This window comes from Leptosomus discolor, chromosome 6 (assembly GCF_034619465.1).
Source record: "Leptosomus discolor isolate bLepDis1 chromosome 6, bLepDis1.hap2, whole genome shotgun sequence".
In the NCBI taxonomy this organism is placed as follows: Eukaryota; Metazoa; Chordata; class Aves; order Leptosomiformes; family Leptosomidae; genus Leptosomus; species Leptosomus discolor.
Window position 1 is genome coordinate 17232569 of NC_141396.1, and position 19821 is coordinate 17252389.

General features: G+C 39.7%; 1 protein-coding gene across 2 annotated transcripts in view; it reads left to right on the top strand.

Annotated features, from left to right (window-relative positions):
* Window positions 1–3525: 3525 nt before the first annotated feature.
* KNDC1 (kinase non-catalytic C-lobe domain containing 1) overlaps window positions 3526–19821 on the top strand; it is a 65100-nt gene continuing 48804 nt past the window's right edge. For both annotated transcript variants that reach the window (XM_086466751.1, XM_086466749.1), the window contains exons 1-3: window positions 3526–3621; window positions 8290–8488; window positions 11749–11807. In XM_086466751.1, the coding sequence (XP_086322877.1) occupies window positions 3526–3621; window positions 8290–8488; window positions 11749–11807 (354 nt within the window). The remainder of the gene's footprint in view (window positions 3622–8289; window positions 8489–11748; window positions 11808–19821) is intronic.

The window sequence follows — 19821 nt, forward strand, 5'->3', positions numbered from 1 at the left end:
TCCCTCTGTATTGTCCCTGATCATTCAGCAAGTTTAAGACACAGAACTCCGTGTTGATTCAAGGACTTCTTGGTTGAGAGGTTTCTTGTGTCTAGTATCTACACTTACCTGGAGTTTACCTTTGCTTAATAGTTTTCCATGTCTGAGCTACAATTAAGAAGTCAAAATCTCTAATAATTGTGATTCGTAGTGTGATTGTCACTAAAGAGATCTTTGTTCAAAATCTAATCACGGGGAAATGAAACCTCTCTCTGGTACTTCCATAATGAAACCTGTTTCAAATATCCTTTGACAAAACAATTTTAGTCACAGTATATTCCTTTAATCTGTGCTAACTTTTCTTATTTCTTTTCAGGCTATAGAATATTATTAGTGCAAAACAATGTTTTTATTTCTGCCTTTTGAGAACCCTCACCTATTAGAACCTGATTGCTTGTCTATATATTTCTGGTTTTAATATTATACTCATTTGCATGTTCAGCCAACCTCAGAAGATAATTTCCACAGACACTCGCATATCCATTAAAACGTCTTTCAAAAAAATGTCTACCAATACTCTATAAACACCTCTTAAGAACTTTAACTTTCTTAAGCAATATTGTGAAAAAGAAAGAACGGAAAATATGACTGGAGACAAAGTGACAGCTTCATCTACATGTGGGGTTTTTTCTAATGCTGAACTGTGTAGTGTTGCATGTCCTCCAGCAATTCCTGTGGGCCATGATTAATTGCAGATGTTAATAAGAATGAATATTCTAGTGTGAGAATTGCTACATGAATGTATCAAACAAGTTACAATGCCTTTTCTGACAGTTGCCTCAACCGTGAGACCAACAAGGAAAGCAAAACAACAGAATTACTGATGAGAGCAGAGGCTTAGTATAGCAATTTTTGTGGAAAAATCTACCAAACCGTATCAGTTCCACTGGCTGTTCTGCCCTGCCTATCAAGGCACTTGTGATAAGGCTAAGTCTGCTACAAGTTTTTGGTTACAGAGGAATCTTTTGTTTATTTCATTTTGTTTTTCACTTTGAACATACTCCACTTGGTATAAACAGCTCTTCAATAAAGCAAGTAAATTAACCAGAGCAACCAGGACATAGGTCTCAAGCATCTTGAATCACTTGAATATAGTCAGTTAGTCACTGACTCTGACGAAATCTACTCAAGCCTAGATCCAAGGTTCAAATAGTGCTGTGTAGGTATATGAACCTGAGTCTGCTAACCTTACAGGGAAATGTGCTATCACTAAATTACTAATTGCTTTTAGCAAGGGAATTTCTCTTACTCAACAAAAAACAGTGATCCTTTCAAAACTAGCATGTGAATTTACATGCAGCATCCATAGGTTTGACTTAAACTGTCATTTTTCAGAAATGTTTGTGAATGTTCAAGTGGTGGTTGCAACAGAGTGCTCGTCTAAGGTATATTTATGGACGAGCGTAGATCTTAGACCAAATTTATGCACCAGAGAAATTTTTCTCTCTTCTTTCGCTTTACGATACAGTTATAAGTCCAGCTCACAGAGGTCCAGAATTCAGGGTTCTTCCTGGGTAGATCATGCTGTCTGAGGAAAACTTTTTACCAAATATGCTGGTGAAATAAATTTTAAGAAATATTTTATAATAGTAGTGTTATTGGAGTCATGTTGGGCTTTATTTTCAGAAGCACCAGGCACTCGCTGTTTCCCATGCTGTAATACTTGTTCACAATTAAAAGCCTGAGTTACCAAACTATAAGTGTATATATGTATATTTGAAACAATTGTAATCATAAAAAACATTTTATTCACATCAATTTAATTAAAAAATGTTAGTAAGAAGACAGCATATATATGAAAGATTCCAATCTGCCTGGGTTTAGGTTTTCTCTCAGTAGCATGCTGTAACTGTGGAATGTATCCAGTTAATGTTTAATTGGGAGAAATCTTACAGTTGCTGCAGGATGACTTTTATGGGGCAGTTAATCAAGGTATCTTTGTTTGCTTCACAGTGTTTGTTAACGTATATTTTAATAGAGTATTAATCTTCTCCGAAGAGAACTACATACAAAATAGGATATAAAACTCTTGCTTTGCTTGATGTACTGTGCACACATTAATTCATTAACATGCCCCATTTTGACACAGAATTATAGGAATACAGGAAAGCAGAATAATGAAAACGGCACTATTACTTGCCAAGTACCTGTAGTTGTGAAATTTAATTACAGGAGAAAACAGCCTATTCTGTCCACTCACCACGCTGGTTAAAATGGAAACGTGAGACTTCAACGTGGCTGCACATATGCTTAAAGTTAAATCAGGAGACACTTGCTCAGGGGTTTGTGCAGTGCATGCAGTCACTTGTCCCTTACCAAATGCCAATTCCCCTTCCCAGGAAGAAAGGGGAACAACGGCGATGGCCTGTTTACACAACACAATTTGCAGTTTCCAATGGGGTTTACTTGAAACAAAACCACGTGCCTGCAGATGGCACTTTTGAAGGAATTCTTGACCTTGAACTCCAGTGTCAAAGGGAGACTTAATGAAGTTACTCTAAGCACCCTAAACCCTGTGGATAGCAAAAAAAAATGGGCTAGGGCTAATAGAAAGCAAGTTGATAATACCGGATTGGTTTTGTTTGTGCTTGTTATGGTTTGCACCGCGTCAGGAGCTATGGCCTTGATCATGCAATTACTTGGTCACATGCCCAATTTTAAACGCTATGGTTTATCAAGTAAGTCCAGGGATTTGGAGGGCCGGTGGATAACACGGGGCCGAGGCACAGGGGCAGGCAGGGCGGGGGATTCGGTTCGCCCGAGGTGCCCCTCGCGAGGAAATCGGCGGCGGGAGCAGCTCTGCGGCCACCCCGGCTGTCAGCACCTCGGGCGCCAGGCAACGCCGCCGCCCCGGCCTCTCGCCCGACACCAGCCCTCCCTCCCGCCGCCTCCGTTCGCCCGGAGGGCGCAGCCGACCTGGGGACCGGCCCCGGCTCCCACGGGGCCCCGGCGGCCGCAGCTGGCACTGCGGCAGGCGCGCCCCTCAGGGCCCACCGCCGCGCCACCGCCTTCTCGCCGGGAGTTCACCGTGAGCGGGGAAGAGGGGGAGCGAGGCACACGCCGGCATTCGCCAGCGGCCCCCGGTGACTCTCGGGGACGCCCCGAGCCGCGGTGCGGCGAGGCGGGCGGCGGGGGCGGGCGCCGCCGCCGCCACCGCCGCAGGAGGGCGGGAGCCGCCGCAGTGAGGCCGCGCCGCGCGGGCGAGGCGGCGGCGGGCCGCGTTGCCATGGCAGCACTGCCCCAGCCGCGGGCTTAGGCGGGCGGCGGCGGGCGGCGGGGAGAGGCAGGGGGCGCCCCGCGGTCCGGCCCCGCCGGGAGGGGAAGGGGTTAAAGCGGGGCGGGAGGGCGGACTCGGCGCCGTGGGGGTCGCCGCCGGGGGTAGCCCGCAGGCGGGTGTGGGGATGAGCCGCGGCGGGGGCCGAGGGCCGTGCTCCGGGCGCGTCGGGAGGCTGCGGAGGTGAAGCCTCTGCTCCCTCGCCGGGCGAAATGGAGGCTGTTGGCGCCGCAGAGGACGTGTTTTACGAGGAGGAGGAGGTGAACTGCTACGACTTCGAGCCTCTGCCGACGCTGCTGGAGGATGAGGTGAGTGAGGCAGGTGCGGGGACGGAGCCGCCGCCGCCGCCCGTGCGCTCACCTGTGGCGAGGCAGCTCGGGGCAGTCCGCAGCCCCCCCCCCCCCGGCCTCTCCTTCCCTCTGCCCGCGCTGTGAGGGCAGCCGCCGGCGGCGCCGGGCCCGGAGGCGGCCGGAGCTCGGGGGCTCGCCCGCCTCGCCGGGGGCGGCTAGGCCGCGTCGGCATAGCCGTTTGCTTTCGGCGTGTCCTCGCTTTCTCCTGCCCGGTGATTCCAGCCACCAAGTTGGGCTTAGTCCGTCCCCGTGCACCTTCTCCACGCAACAGCAAAGTCATGGTCCTCGAGTGTGGAACGTGTCCTGGCCGCTGCCGTGCGGTGGGTCCGTGCTGCAGTCGGGACGTGCGTGTCCTTGTCTCACCTGATGAAGTGAAATTTCTTACATGGGCAAAACTGTTTCTGGTAGCTGCCAACCAGATTTCTGTACAGCCATTTCTTGCTTTCTTGTGTTAAAAGGCTTTTGTTACTGGGAAATAAAAAAAAAGCAAACAAACAAACAAACCCAAACTGTTAAATCTGTTAGTTCAGTTGTTAATGCCAAATAACCTGTAGCTAAACCCAGTTCTGTCGTCATGCTTGTCTGGATTTGTACTTGGTTTTGCACTTGCTTTTTATTGCTCTTGCTCATCTTTCTTTGTATCCTTCCACATGAAGGGTGTTCCTTACCCACTAGTGAAAGTTTGGGCAAAATATTTTGTGGTTTTTTTTCTTTAAGTAAAAGTTTGGTGAACCGTATGTGAGCCACTTGTTCCCCAGACCAGGTCTTGCAAACTTACTTATTTGCTATGTCAGGAACCCAAGCTGAATAGGGATTTAAAAATGAGTTTGAAAATGAAGAGTCCTTTCCAGGTTTCACAAGTCATCTAATGGCTCAGTGGTTTGGCTTTTCCTCCCATCTGTACTGTTCAGGCTAGTAGGCCCTCTCATACTGGCTCATGCAAAATATAGAAGGAAGATGGTAGCAGCCTCCTTTTTACACATTAGCTTAAATTTTTTGAGTATTTCTTCAGCATGGGAGAAGGCTGAGGGTCAGCTCTTCTGTGTGAGGAAGACCTGAGCCCTCACACCTGTTCAGGATTGACTTTGATTGTGGATTCCTACTAGTCCCTTCTATTTAGTTATTCCAGGGATGTGAATATTTTCAATACTCCTGTTGAGAGAATGAGTGTGACCTATCACTTGGTGATTAGAGATGTTTGTAAAGAAAGGGCTGACTTGAAGAGTACTCAGCAAGCTCACCCAGGCAACCGTGCATTAAGTACAGTCTTAAAATGTGATTAATTTAATGAATGGCATTTGCCAAATTTTCTGTGATTCCAGACAGATTGTTTTGAAGTTTGTGTGAACTATCTTGGGAAAAAGACTTAGGTGCCAGAAAGCTGTGAATGCTGATGTACCTAACCCTCAGCTGCTTAGTCATTTAGAGGAGCCTGTGCTTCTTGCCGCTGTATGTAGTATAAGGAATGAGGTTGGTGTCTGATGTATGTGGCTTACAAAAGCCAATATATGAAGCAAGAGGCTGCCTGAGCAGGAAATACTGAGGGTGAGGGTGTATTTCAAATGCCTTTCTTTACTAGACTTTGTCTTGCACTCATTAATATTTAATTTCAAAATTTTTAAGAAGTTGTCCGGCCAACTAATTTGTTTTCTCTTCCTGCTCTCTCATTCTCAGCTTAATTACATGCTACTGAACTGTTTTATACTTTCTGAAGAAAATATAAGGGAAAATTGAGAACTAAAGTGAATAATTAAAGCATGGTTGTCTGACCAGTTCACTTTTCATAGTTATTAAACAGTAATTGCTTTTACAAATATCTTTTACTGATAATGAGACGAGAGAAAATGCATCAGCATCTCTGTTATGAAACATGCTCAAGTTTTCCTGTAATTTGAGTGAACCAACTTTCAGTAGTCCAAAGTACTGAGGTCATGGATTGCCAGAAGCTTCGGCTTGGCGGAAACTCATATGTTACTGTCTTAAAAGGGTTTTTTTTTTTCTGCGGTGAAAACTTTGTCTCTGAACTGCTTTGGAGGTGTAAACTAGTCAAATGCATGTCTTGATGTTTGCAATGCTTCATTCTCTACAAAGGCCTTGCTTTGCCACAATAGCAGCTTTAATGACTAAGGTCGAGATAGTGTGGTCTTTTGAGAAACACATGGATTCTGTGAAGTAAATAACTTTACATCCTGGAGCATTGGAAAGAGAAAGGCTTGCTGTTTGATGGCGGTGTTTTGCTTTGTTTTTTTTATCTTCACTTAGCCATCCATCACTGATGGAAGCTACTGAGCTTCCATTCATAGGCCTTTTTTTTTTCTTTTTTCTTTTTTTTTTCCTTTTGGTGTTTTGGTTTTTGGGGTTTTTTGTTGCTTTTTTTTTGCCCCTGTGTTACCTAACTTATCTTCCTTCTAGGGGGTGGGAAAGTTTGTCTGACATGAGATCATCATCTTCCGTTTGCTCCCCAAGTAGCCACAAGACAAAGATGGTTTTGTAGGTTTAAATGTAGTTATCGCTATTGATGATTAATATCCACCATAGACCTTGACCTCAAAGAATGCCTTAAAAGAAATGTTACCAAGTCCTGATTGTGCCTGGAATTTGATACTGAGGATGTCTTAAAGGCTGCGGTTTTTATTTCACATAATCTCTAAATTGAGCCTTTCTTGTCCGTATGCACAGATGAAACTTTCATAGTTTTGCATCTTGATTAATGAAACATTCTTTTTGTGCAGTTTTGGCAAATGCTGTCATGTCACCTAGCTGCATGATCCTAGCAGTTAAAAATAATTTGTCTTTCCTTTCTGTCCTACCTATTGTTTTGGTCAGCTTCAAAGCCTGATGGTTTGTGGTCTAGCTTCTTCTCATACGTTTGTGTTTTCAGATACAGGAACCTCTGTGCTGCCCTTCATGCTTGGAAGAAGTTCCCCATAAAGATGTGCAAAACCTCCTTATCCACCCTCAAAATCTGATGGTAGCATTAGACATACGGTGCTGAGGACAGCACAGAGAAAATGAGATGTTTTGTCTCGTGTACCTGAACTGTAAGGGCTTTTGCTGTTCGTTATTTGTGTAGGGCTGAGCTCAGTGAGACCAGGGTCTGTGATTAGCGCTAGAACGCACTGTGGTGACGCTGCCGTCAGTAAATCAATCCATCTTTAGGCTGATGAAAACTAGAATATTGAAAATAGAAGTTAAGTTTCCCAAATAATAGTAAGTGTACTTTATTTCCTGTAGGTTTTTTTTCATGTTTAAGACTAAAGAGCAAAATAAATTTTTTGCCTAAGAGTTAGTCCTTCTTTGAAGGATATTGTGAGTGTAGCACTTCATTCTCTGAAAAACAAGTTAACAAATGCTTAACCCTTCTGTAAATGATAATCCAAATATCATTGATGTTCTCCAGTACTAAGGTACATAAAGAAAGTTGTAACTGTATTTTCCAAGGGATTAAAAGTTTGAACCACTACAGTTTTCTGAGCTGTAAGATACCTCACATTCTGTTTTGCTGAGGATGACATACTTTACTTAGAATACAGAAAAAAGAATGTGCAGCTACATCTTCAATTCAAGGTATATTTAATATCATTCAGAAGTGTACTTTAGTCTTAATTACTACATATAAAGGAGAAAATATTTTGTGTAATTAATATGGTATAGCTTTGATGAAAAGTAACTTCTGTAGATACTTCCAGTTTTGTTAGCTTATGTTTCCTTACAGAAGGAACTGACCGTTTGTTTGTATGTTTTTCGTCATTCCTTTAAGTTCGTGAAAACTTTACTTCTGTAGCTATGGGTAATGTATTAATTTTGTATTCTAAAAACCGTACATTAAAAGGCTAGCTGCTTTGAGCTAAGCATTGTTTCTGAATATCTTGACCAGAAAAACCACATTAGAGCCACATTTTTTTGGAACTGGACTTTTTATAGCCTTACTGTGATGATGAGGTCAAAGGAAGTTGACTTGCAGTTTAGGACAGTAACTTGGAGATTAAGTCCATGAGCTGTTTTGATTACTAAGAGCGCTGAGTGTAATGGGAAGGCCTACAATGACCAAAGTGTTTGGTTTTAAAGTCAAAGTGTAAGAACTCTTTTACTATGGCTTGTTTGGCTTTTTGAGTGTTTTATTAAATGGCCTACAGCACTAAACTTCACAACAGCATCATTCTTAAGGCAGGCTAATTTAGAGGGTATTTTTTCCCAGATCACAGATGGTAGAGAAAGCTGCTGTGAAGAGAATTTTTAAGTAGTTTATCCAAAGGCACCTGGGAGAGCTTAAGGGAGGCATGGGTTAAACAAAATGTTTTAACTTTATCTGTCTGCTTTCACCTCTGAATGGTCTGTTTCTGTAACTTTGATGCAATGTTTATGTAACTTGCATAGCTCCCATAGTATTTTTTGATGATAACATACTGCGATACCTTTGTTCAGGTTAACAGTGCTTCTTAAGAGACTGTCTGTGTTAAGAGCAAAGTCATGCGCTTATTGTTTCTTGGGGTGTTAATCAGTGTCCCAGAAGGTCTGAGAACTTGCTGGAAACATTATTTGTAGCCAATTGTGTCAAATGTAATCTATGATACACAAAGTAATGTCATGAAATCCAGGGTAATTTATGAATTCATATCTTGGCAGGAGAATGTGTCCCTTGCTGATATTTTGTCACTGCGGGAGAGCTGTCTTACTGAGCAAGATATTTGGGCAATTTGCCTGGAGTGTTGCCATTCTCTGAAGAGCATTGCCCATTCTGCAATCTTCCAGACGCTCTGCATCACTCCTGACACTTTGGCTTTTAACACCAATGGCAATGTATGCTTCATGGAACAGCTCAGTGGCAAGTATTTGTGTTTCCAGGCCATTTGTTTTAGAACTATGGAAACTCGTAGTGAGAAACTGTAGTAAAGCATTATATTCTATTCTGAAGACTTGTAATTAAAATAAAGAGAAAACAAAAACTTGTTTAGGAATGGGTGAGTATAAGTCTATATGAAACTACATGCTCAGTTGTATGATTGATGAACAAAGGCTTTTATGAGTTTGCTTAGAAGATTCTTACAAGTTACTTTAAGACTTATCCAGGGGAATGTAATTTATCTCCATTTTTAACACGGTAGGTTATGTATTTGTGTATCTGTGTGCATAAGTCTTTACCTATGTAAAGCACATTCTTAGTCTATTCCAGTTCTTCTCATTTCATGAATATGTTCTATTTCTAGAGAAATCTCACATTCAATGTATCTTGATGATTGTGGCCATAGAGAATGGAGCGATTCTAGTGCATATTCACTATTAGGAAGGAAAGCTCTCTTGAATAAAGGATTGTATTTTTTTAGTCATGATTTTTAGGCTCGGCAAGTGTGGTGACTGACTGAGAAATGAATTTTAATATGCTAAAACCCAGTATGTTGTAGCATGTAAGATCTTGAGATATGACAGCAGATGAATGGGGGGATGCTTAACTTAAAAAATTACTTCTGAGTTCAGCAGACAAAAAAGCCATGTTATTGTTGCTATTTCCTTTTCACATGACCCATCTCAACAGTCTTTTTCTTGAGCCTGTTAGGGATATTACAAAACAAAAGGAAAAAAAATACCCAGCCCTTACTCTATAGTCATTTTAAAATTATGACAGCTTGTAACTAGAAGAACTGTTCTAGTCCGTATACACACTATTCAGGGTTTTGTTGTGTTTCCTTTAACCTAATTTATTTTTAAATCTATATCAGAATAAGTGTTTATTCTGTAATCTAGATCTTGACTAAAAGTATTTAGAAAAAATGAGGTAAGGTAATGGCAACAAATTAATATTTGTTGCCTTCTTTAGAATTAAGGATAGTACTTCAAGTAAGCATGTAACATCATAAAATGTAATTAATACAAATTATATCTTCATCATTGTTGTATTCGTTTTGGCTTAAATTTCTCAAACATGTGAGAGAACTTTTAGTTCCATATAGAATCAATTTCCTTTATTTTAGGGAATTTCAAGTCATAATTTGAAATTTAAAAAAAAAAAGCTGGCTTTGTATTCATAGCAGTATGTGAAAGAATTGTTGAAAAGAATAAATTAGTGGATGAAAAATGCCCCTCAACTAAGATCTTTGCTTGCAGCTTGGAAAGAAAAAAATCAATTTCTTCTTAAATGTTTTAGTCTAATTGAATAGCTGGCAAACAATTGATCCAGGAATTTGCTGTATTCAAGTGCTTAAAATGTGGGATAACAAATTCCTGTGCGAAGCAAATGTACAAAGATTTTGTTCCCTGAAGTCATGTTAGTCTCTGAGGAAAAGACTTTTCATTAGTTCTCTTTAAAGAAAGTTGTGTTTTTCCTAGGAATGCAAAAAGTTATGTATATATTCTCTTTCCCCCCCACACACTCCACTGTATTTGACTCTTTTTCTTCCCCTTTCTCTCAGCTCTTGTTACTATTTGGTTAAAATATAGTGTGTTAGGTAGGTACTTGGGGAGGTTGTGCTTTTTGCTTACCTATAGTTGTTGCCTATGGATTATTCTTCTAGAAGGAAATTATAACCTCTGAATTTTCTTGCTAGTGAGAGAAAATGAACAGCCTGTCACCTTTGCTTTAGTGGAGTTCTGCTTACTGCAGGTTTTATGATGCTAAAGTGACAAGCATTCAATAGGATGTTCTGCCAAGGGCTCAGATATCTTCTTGTCTCTTCAAATCAGACAAATTCCCATTGTAAACATTATATTAAAAGAATACAGTGAGCTTTACCAGTGATAAAAATTATATGCTTCTACAGCCTTTGAAGTGTTCTTTTGAAAGAAAGGAAAAGGTAGCGGGGAGTCAAAAAGAAGGATCAGAAGTCTGGGGGTGGGGGACAAAACATCTTCTGTCCATTAGTTACCTTCCCCTTCCGCCCACCCCCCCAAATATCAGGGGAAAAAAAACATGGGGTGAGGGGAGAATGCAGGACTAGTTGTGTACCCCTCTTTTTTTTTCTTTTTTTTTTTCAGTGGGAAAATACAATCAGGAACATCATAAGGAACTGTAAACCAGTTAGTGGCACCTTGGGTAGTCAGCCATGCCAGATAGCTGCAATACATGAATATGTAAAAAAAGTCCTCTCTCATCTTCTCTACCATATAACTGAGTTTAGTATCTTCACGATAAAAAAGCTTTGCATTTCATTTCTAAAATCCAGGCACAAAAGTTCTATTAGAGCTAAAGCTATGATGAGTACATTATGCCTGTGAGCATACTTTTTTTCCTCCTGGTCGAGAAGGGAGACTTAGTCTTTTCTTGTAAACAATCTCAGTCATCCATTGGCTTCACAGAAGCATAGTCTAGGTGAATTGAATATGTACACAAAGTGTAGGTTTTTAGCCAGGCACTTTTTTTAATCCCCTGGTGTTCTTTATTGGGTTCATGTGGCATCAGAACAGTGTGATACTGTGTGCATGCTTGGATGCAGCAGCACCATTGATCTCTCTTAAGATGTTCCTTTCTTCCTTTTGCCTCTTCACTCAGAAGTGGCTGCTGCAGTAGCATTGTTCTCCGCTGAGCGGCACACAGGTAGGGAATGTGCTTCCTCAACTCTTACCATAACTAAAACAAACTAAGCAGAAAGGTCAAGATTCTAAGCTGGCCTGTAGATGAAGAGGCAATTAGCTGTTCAGGATGGTTTTGCTGCTTGAACCCTTATCACTCAGGTCTGCAGTGAAAAAATAGTGAATGGAAATGTCCTGTTAGTCAAATCAAACCTGAGAGCCACAGCTGAACCGCACCAGTTCAGGCTATAACTTGGTCCAAACATAAATGTCTGAAGGCAAGAAGTGGTTAGGCATGGTAAATGTATTTCTTTGGGGTTGTTCTGTCTGTTTTGTTTCTTAGTAGGAAAAGTATAGTATCTTCTTGCAGGAAGTTTGAAAATAGCACTTTATTTTTCATACAGTACTAGAAACATGGATAATTTCTTTGTACATCAGATATGAGTGAACCAACATACTGCTATATACATGGTTTCTTTCACTAAATCTTTATCATTAAATTTGTATCATCAAATTGGTTTGATTTTTAAACAAGCAACACTACTAATTTCTAATCTGACACATTTCCTTTTGCTTTCAAAGATGATCCAGAGGGTGCCTTTGTTCCACCAGAATTTGATATCACCGGTAACACTTTTGAGGTAAGTTCATAAATTAATCTGTAAAATAGAGGGGGGTTTAATAATTTTAGTACTTCTGGCAGTACCAAATGCTCAGCATTCTCAATGTATAATTTTAACACATTTAAAGATTGTGAATAGACAATGTGCTGTTTAGATATGTTTTGTGGAAATAAAAAAGTAAACTTAAAATGCAATATTAATTTTCTGTATAAACATTTGATCACTAACTGTTAAAATGTGAGAATCTATTTTGTCTGAATAACATGTTGCCCTAAGCCACAGCTGGTCTGTATTATGTTCACTGGTATCCTTCACTGGTTACATTTGTTTGGGGACTAGCCATGAGCCTTTATGGCTAAATATAAAATTTGTTTGCCATCTTCTTCAATAAAATAATTCATGGAAGGGTAATCAGCAATTTTATCTTTGATTTAATGAAGAAACAAATTACTATCTGTTGCTTTGCAATGCACAAATGCTCTACATTGTTAAATTAAATTAGATTTAAATTGTTTATACTAATTCATTAGCCTCCCAAGTCAACCATCTCATTGCATGCTGCAGGAGTGCTTGCTTGCTTAATATCCTTTTCTTCTTAATACAGTATTTTTTCTGGCATGTATTCTTAGATAATTCAAATGCTTTAATTAGCAACATGTTCTATTCAAGGTATAAAAAAATTTATTCTCTTTCTTTATAGTTCAGTACAAATAGCTTTTACTCTTTGTTACAGCCTTCATAGTCATGTTCATAGTTCTCTATATTTCCTCGGGGGAGCAGGGAAAAGGATACGTGAACCTTGGAAGTGCGTAGTAGTACAAGTGAGATGAGAATGATAAGGCAGGAAGGGTTGCTATGCTTTGTTAATGTAGTTATATAGGCCAGCAGAGCACTAGTGATGTTGTGCTTGCCCTACCCTGAGGCTGGTTTTTTGGGAGTCTTTGGGGACAGGGGGCCAATGCAGGTGGGGGGTGGTTAGAAGGTGACAAGTATTGCATGTAAACTTGGCAACTGCAGTAGTCTTTATATTCATGTGTGGTTGAGGAAAGCAAGTCCTAAAGTCACCCAAAGGTGACTATTTTTTGTTTCTCTCTTTGTTGTACTTCTGAAGCTGGACTTCAGATTTTACATAAATATGTTCTCCATTACTTACCCCTTAAAAAGCCTCCAAGACTTGACACAGAAACCCTTATAAGATTTGTGGAATTATTTGCTGTTCTGGCAAACTTGCATTTCCCCCCCAACCTTTTCTCCTCTAGCAGTTGCTTAACTCTTATGCTTATAGCAAGTAGATGCACTGACAGAGGTTTAAAGACCAAGGGGATGGGTCAAGGTGAGACAGGGTTTTGGGAAGACTGTGGGAATACAAAGTTACCTGAAATTTTAGTTCTGTCTTGTATACAAGGCCATTGTATCCCTCCTGGGTAAAACTCATCTGTGTATAGGTTTATTATTTAACTCTTCTCTTTTGGCAGTACTTAGAAGCGTGTGAAGCCCCAGTGTATCCCAATAACCAAGCACAGCACAAACAATTACACAGTCAGTGAAAGCTGTTTGAGTCCGGAGAGGCTCTGAACATTGACCCTTTTACTCTTTTTGCAAAGGTCGACGAAGATACATGAAGGTACACATTTGTGTGGAAGAAAGTCAACTTGCTCTACTTTGTCTATTGTGAAGTGGGGTAAGGGCTAGGTGCACTGATTTCTAACTTTTTTTATCTAGCGAGTTGGGGAGCCTTGCAAAGCAGGGAGAGCAGTGCTACAAGTGTCCTGTTGCATTAGCTGTTTCTCATTGACTGTCCTAGGGCAATGCACAAGACTGGAAAGCTAGGACTTTCCCCTTCATTGAGGCAGAGGTGTATTGTTTTATTCTGGATTTGTGTGAATTTTGTCATACAGCTGTGGGATTATGAGTATTCATGGAACTTTCAAAGCTTTACCTCTTACCACTTGTAGAGTTTGGTTGAATTTTAAGTACTTTAGTAGCAGATCAAATTCTGCCAGGGATTCCACACTGACTTCACCTTGATTTTGCTTTTGCAGATTCTAAGACCTGCAGTGGGTTAATCCTTATGTACTTGTTACAAAAGTTTTATAATATTGTAATCTTTCCAAGCTAGCTGTTTCCTTCTTGGTGCTAACTCTTCAAGTTCTCTTTGTTCAAAGTTATTGATACTTTTGTCTATCCCCTCACCCCTGGATGTAACCTCCTACTATGCAGTAGCAGAATAGCTCTGGTTTATACACTTGTCTCTGAGGAAACCCTGGGCCCTTGTGTTTTCTCAGTATTATAAGATTCTTTGTACTATACTAATAAGCTGCCCTTTTTACAGGAGTGTGAAATCTTTTGTGTTACTGCTTGCTTCTTCTTTGGTAATGACCTTACCCGGTTGTTCTTTGTTGAAGGAGTGTTTTTGCAGCTGTTCAGTATGCTTTGTTGAGAACAATGGAAAGTAGTGTTTGTATTGAAAATGTCTGATTTCAGTGTAAAGAGGAAAAATTAGTATTGGAACTACTAATTATATTCAGGATGATCTTTGATAGCAGTTACTCGAGTGTCAAAGCTCAGATGATTTAAAATACTTGTGTCAGCCAGAGGTTTCACTTGACTTGAGCATGACCTATTTTGTGGCTTCTAAAATGGAAGCACACAATGAGGTTTGTATGGCTACTGGATGACTTCCTCCTCTTTAAACCCTTTTTTTGAGGGGAAAAAAAAAAAACTCAAATAAAGCTACAGTTATTTCAACAAGAGATGTTTTGTTTCCTGCTTGGTGAATTACTGATCCAGACCTCTAGTGGAATTGTGACTCAAATCTAATTAGTTACTAAACTTAGCTGGCACTCACAAGCACACAAGGGTAATAGATACAGGAAACAAATTAAAATGCGTTGTTGTCCTGATGTCTGAAACATCACTATTAAAAATTTCACTTTCTAGTTGGAATTTCAAATAGCCAGAGACCTAAAGCTTTGAATGCACAGAACTGAAAAGTAATTGGTTTCATGTGGTTTGTTTTAGACTTGTGCCTTGTTTCCTGACCTGCTTTCTATTTGTAAAGTGGGAATAATAGCACAAACTTCAGTTGCTATTCAGAGTACGAGGTAAAAGCTAGCCCTTCAGGGAGTTGTCAGCTTCACGGTCAGGTATAGAATAGAATTTTTAGAAAAATGTTAAGAAGAAAGTAGCTATGAAAGGGGCTTTTGGTGCCAACAGTGAAGTGTGGCCAAGCTTTCCAACTGGTGACTTCTTTAATGCTGCTACAGTTCCAACCTGTGGCATTGGAGGAAGGATTGCAGTTTCTGAGGGTCTCAAGAGACCTTGAAATGACTGTGTTGCTAAGCTGTTGGAGCAGCATTTAGTAGGGTTTTTCTGTTATGTCCTTCTCTACCTGGTGTAAGCATTGAGTGCAAGGGCAAAAAAGGCAGCCAAGCAAGTTGGGTCTAGCCAAGACAGAATTGGGCTAAAATAGAGAACCTCCTGAATATCTGTTAATTTTTGTTTTGTTCCCCCCCTCCCCCGCAACTTTGCTAATCTCGTTACAGACTTTTAATATCATTGTGCCCTAGTAACTGCACTGTTAAGGGTTGGTGCTAAAAAAAAAGTGGGGAAACAGAGCAACTTTAGAGTTATGAACCACACTAACTCCAAAGAAAAGAATAATTTCTATACAGTACACTTATCACTTACACTTTTGTTCTTCGTGCATATGCAGGTATGTGATGTTGCTGTGCTCAGTAAAAGCTTTCTGATGACTGAAGCTGTTACTTGCCTGCATTGATGGAAAGATCTCACTTTCTGCTTCTCCTCGAAGCAGAATAGTGACCAGTTTTCTGCTCTCATTGAATCCTGAGCTCAGAAACAGTTTGAAACATCTTGAGTATAAAGGCTAGCCTCTAATTTTATAGTGTTTTATTAGTATGCTATTGTAGAAAGCATGTATAGAGTGAGAATTTTTCTGTTCCAGAAAAAAAATGTTAAGAGATTGAGATGCAAAAAATACAGATTTGAAGCTTTTAAAATTTGCCTACTTGACTCTATACTGGGATTATCGAACAATTCATCTTCAGTATAAAGTAGTACTGAGTCCTGATTCCCTCCTTTAAATAAGGAGAGCTTTGACCTTTTCCTGATGAAAGTGGTTCCTATTTCATTTTCTTGCCCTGGGCAGTACAGTGCTAGACTTATGAAATTTGACCAATGGGAGACACAACAGGAATAGCTAAATATTGGTGAGTTCATTAATAGCCTTATTTCTATCACTACAATACAAGTTTGCCTCAGGTTAAAAACATTGACTGTCTCAAACCAGTTTCAAATAGCTATTTGTCTGCATCACAAAACTGCCATTGAGCCTGACAGAGGTTCATTGATGTAGAACCCCACATTTCTAAGATATGAGCTTTCAGTGAGATGAAGGACCAATGTCTGCCATGTATGAACTTGCATTTATAATCTTTTAATAATGTGGCTATTCAGTCTGGCTTGTTCTAGTGAACCTCTGCAACAGAAATCAGTGAATTTTCAGTCTTCTCTGACTTTTTTTTATCTAAAGCAGACTGGATAATGCTTCTGTTTAATGACTTCCTCCATTATTTAGAGGTGATAAAAATGTGGCAGTTCAGAAACCTCAGTATGCAGCAGGATTAAAACCTTTCAGAAATAAAAGAACTGAAAAAATGATAGAGTTGAATACAGCCTTGATGAGAAGGGAGAAATACAGGCTAGAGAATGGGAGGAAAGTGACGTTCACTCTTCTCTGTCTTCTCATCTAGAGCTTGTTCTTGCTTTTTCGCCATCACTGCAGGAGTGGGATATGCTATATCTCTCACCTGGGAGAGAACTGGAACGAGAAAAGGCTGAACACTGCCTGTCTCTGCTAGAATATGACAGCTGTCAGCTTGCAGTTCTCTGTGGGTTATAGTTGATTTACATTATAAAAAAAAAAAAAGTCCAAGTGTTTCAACAACCTTAAAAATATTCTACACAAAGTGGTATAACTAGTGCAAATAGAAAAGATAAGCTAAAATATATTAGATTTTGTTTGAAAACTAAATAGTTAAGATTCATATGACTTATTCCTATGAAATGTGACAAGGCGGTTGGATTGATATATACCGTATACATACATACATACAAATATTTTACATGCATATAAATGCATGGGTTGAAATGCCAAATGAAACTTACAGTTCTAGGGAATAGATAAAGAAAGAAAGGCTTGGGATATGTATGTGCTGGTCGCTGAAGAAGACTGAGCTGACAGTTTGGTACTGCAATATTTCTCAATAGCTGATCGTTACTGAGCTAGTGCTCAGGTCTCAGCTGTTGGTCCTCCTCTGAATATGAAAGCCTTCATCTTTCTCCCAAATCAAAACAGTAGAAGGTGTAAAGGAAGTCTTGCCTTTGCCACTTCCCTGGTCTTTTAAAGTAGTAGCTTTGAATGCTGTGAGATTACCTCTACTGTTCTATTCTTTATCTCTCAGTGCAGGAGGGAAAAAAGAAAACTTTTTGCATGTTCTCCTAGAGGGGTATTTGGTATTGTTTTTATCTGATAGGGGAAATAAGTCTTTTGAAACACCTAGTGCCTTTTCTCTTGAATTCTGTTTCCCTTAATTTCATGTAGCCTCCTCTTGAGACTAATTCTGTGTAACAGCAGCAAGGCTTGTCGTCAGCAAATGATAACTTATCTTCTCCTGGAGTCTAAACCATTCTGTCTTCTGCGTGTTATTTAAGGACATCTTCAGTTACAAAAATAAATTACTTTTATTTGGTTACCTGTGCCTCTACTGTGCTATAGAAGAGGAAATGGAATCCTCCTGCTCTTGCTTTTACATCATTGGCCCAACTGCAGTTCCATTCGGGAACTTCGTACTGAGCAAGTATCACCCTTTACTTGCTTTACACAAAGAACTGACCAAAGGAAGAATGAGGCTAGCAGGGTTATTTTATTTTTTTACAGCAGTCTTTTTTTTTTCTTATGTATAGAATATCTTAAAGTTTGTGATTTGGTTACCTCAAAAATCTACAGCTTGTTGCTTAGTTCTGAAGCTGGCCTTTTCTAGCTGGCTTTTTGAGCATATTGCCAGTATTTTTGCAGTTTTGCCTCTAAATCTGAAGCACAAATATTTGAAGACTGATTTTTGTTTTTATCAGGAATAGTCTGTCTCTTAGGCAGAAAAACGTCTTCAGAAGAGAAATGACTGACTGTACAGGTAACCTGCTCAATGAAAATCATGGAATCATTTATGTTGGAAGAGACCTTTGAGATCATAAAGTCCAACCATTAACCTAAGTCCACCACTAAACCATGTCACTAAGCACTTCATCTACACATCTTTTAAATACCTCTGTCACAGATGGTGACTCCATCTGTGGTATTTTATGTTTCTTCCTTACTTGGCTATTAGGTTCCTCTAAGAAGGTAATATTAAAGCTGAAATACATATTTTCCTTAAGATTGAGGAAGGTTATCTATCCTCTGATGTACAAAACCATTTTTCAAATCAGCTTACTTGAGGATTTGTCAGGAAAAGATTGGGAGTGAATTCTGTCTTAAACCAGTTGGTTCTTGTGGTAGTTGAAGTTTATTCTTTTAGAAGCCTGAGGAGCTGTGTTGGATAAATTTGTAGATAGTTCCCATCATGAGCAAAAATCTGTGGACAAGAGGACAGATTGTTTTCTCCTGTTATACTTTTGCAGTATCATAAAACTCTAGGCTCCTTAATGTTAAAGATGCACAAATGTTTTGGACAAGTTGTTTATCTTCAGCCTCTTTCACATAAATGCTTCTGATTAGTACTGATACTTTCTCAGCTATTGAAAAAGTTGTCTTCCTTAGTCCTAGCAGAATTATCTGTCACTTTCTGGTGCTACCCATTCAAACTCATTTCTTTGGACCCATCATCATACTGGTCTTACTGGCAGAACTTAATTTTCTATTGCAGTCTCTGCTTACTTCCATGATTTTTTTTAATTTTTCATCATTATATATCTTTATATATATCTATATAGTCTTTGTTCTCCATCATTTACTCTTTAGAATGTTCAAAAATGCTTTTGAAATGTAAGCCGGAATGCTTAAAGCAACCTCCAGCAAAATTATTTCTTGTCATTACTTGATATCAAAAGATTTCTCTTACATTATTTTGTGTTTTATGTGGATATTCAGGTCACTAAAAGATCCACAATAATTGCCAGATTGGATCTGGAGACTTTATACTCCCTGAAACAATGACAAACAATTCATTTTTACCATTTGCATGAACTGAAAATAAAGCCATTGCAGTTTTTGAAGAAACGTGACTGAAATGTATGTTACATGTTCCTTGTAAAATTTTTTTGTTTATGGGCTATAAGCTTCAAGTCCTGTCACATTATACATGAGTTCTGTGCCTGAATAGAGAAGAAGGAGCAAGGTTTACTTCTGCAGAAATCATTCCCCTATGAAACGGTCAAACAAACCGACCCAAACCAAACCCTCCCCCCCAAAAGAAACCACTCAAATCCTTCCTGTTTACCCTCCTTTGTTTACGTTCCTGATACATACAATGAGAGTTACCTGCTCATTTGCTATTTTCACTTACAACTGCTCTGTGAAAAATCGGTGCTTTGAATGGGGTCTTAACAAGGTATTACGCAGTGGGATAAGTTCAGAAGTGGTTGGCCAGCTTTTTACATTTGCAGTTCATCAAAGATTCTTGTATGTTCCTTGTAGAAAAAAAAAAAGGGGGGGGGGAGAGGGAGAAATCTATGTAGATTATTATTTTGAAGAAGGGTGAACTGGTTACTGTACAGCAACAAATATTTTACATACCAGTCTTGATGTCATTGATTCATGGCATGGTAAAGGAACTGGGATGCTATTTGAGTTTATTGGCCCATAGTGTTCTTAACTGCAAGTGTTGCACTTCAGTTTTACAGCTCCAAAATGTGGAGTACAGGATTGTGCAAAAGCATTATTTGGGTCAGAGTGACAGGCTTTACCAGTAGGCACCTTCTCTTAGATTTAAGATAAAAAGAATATACTTTT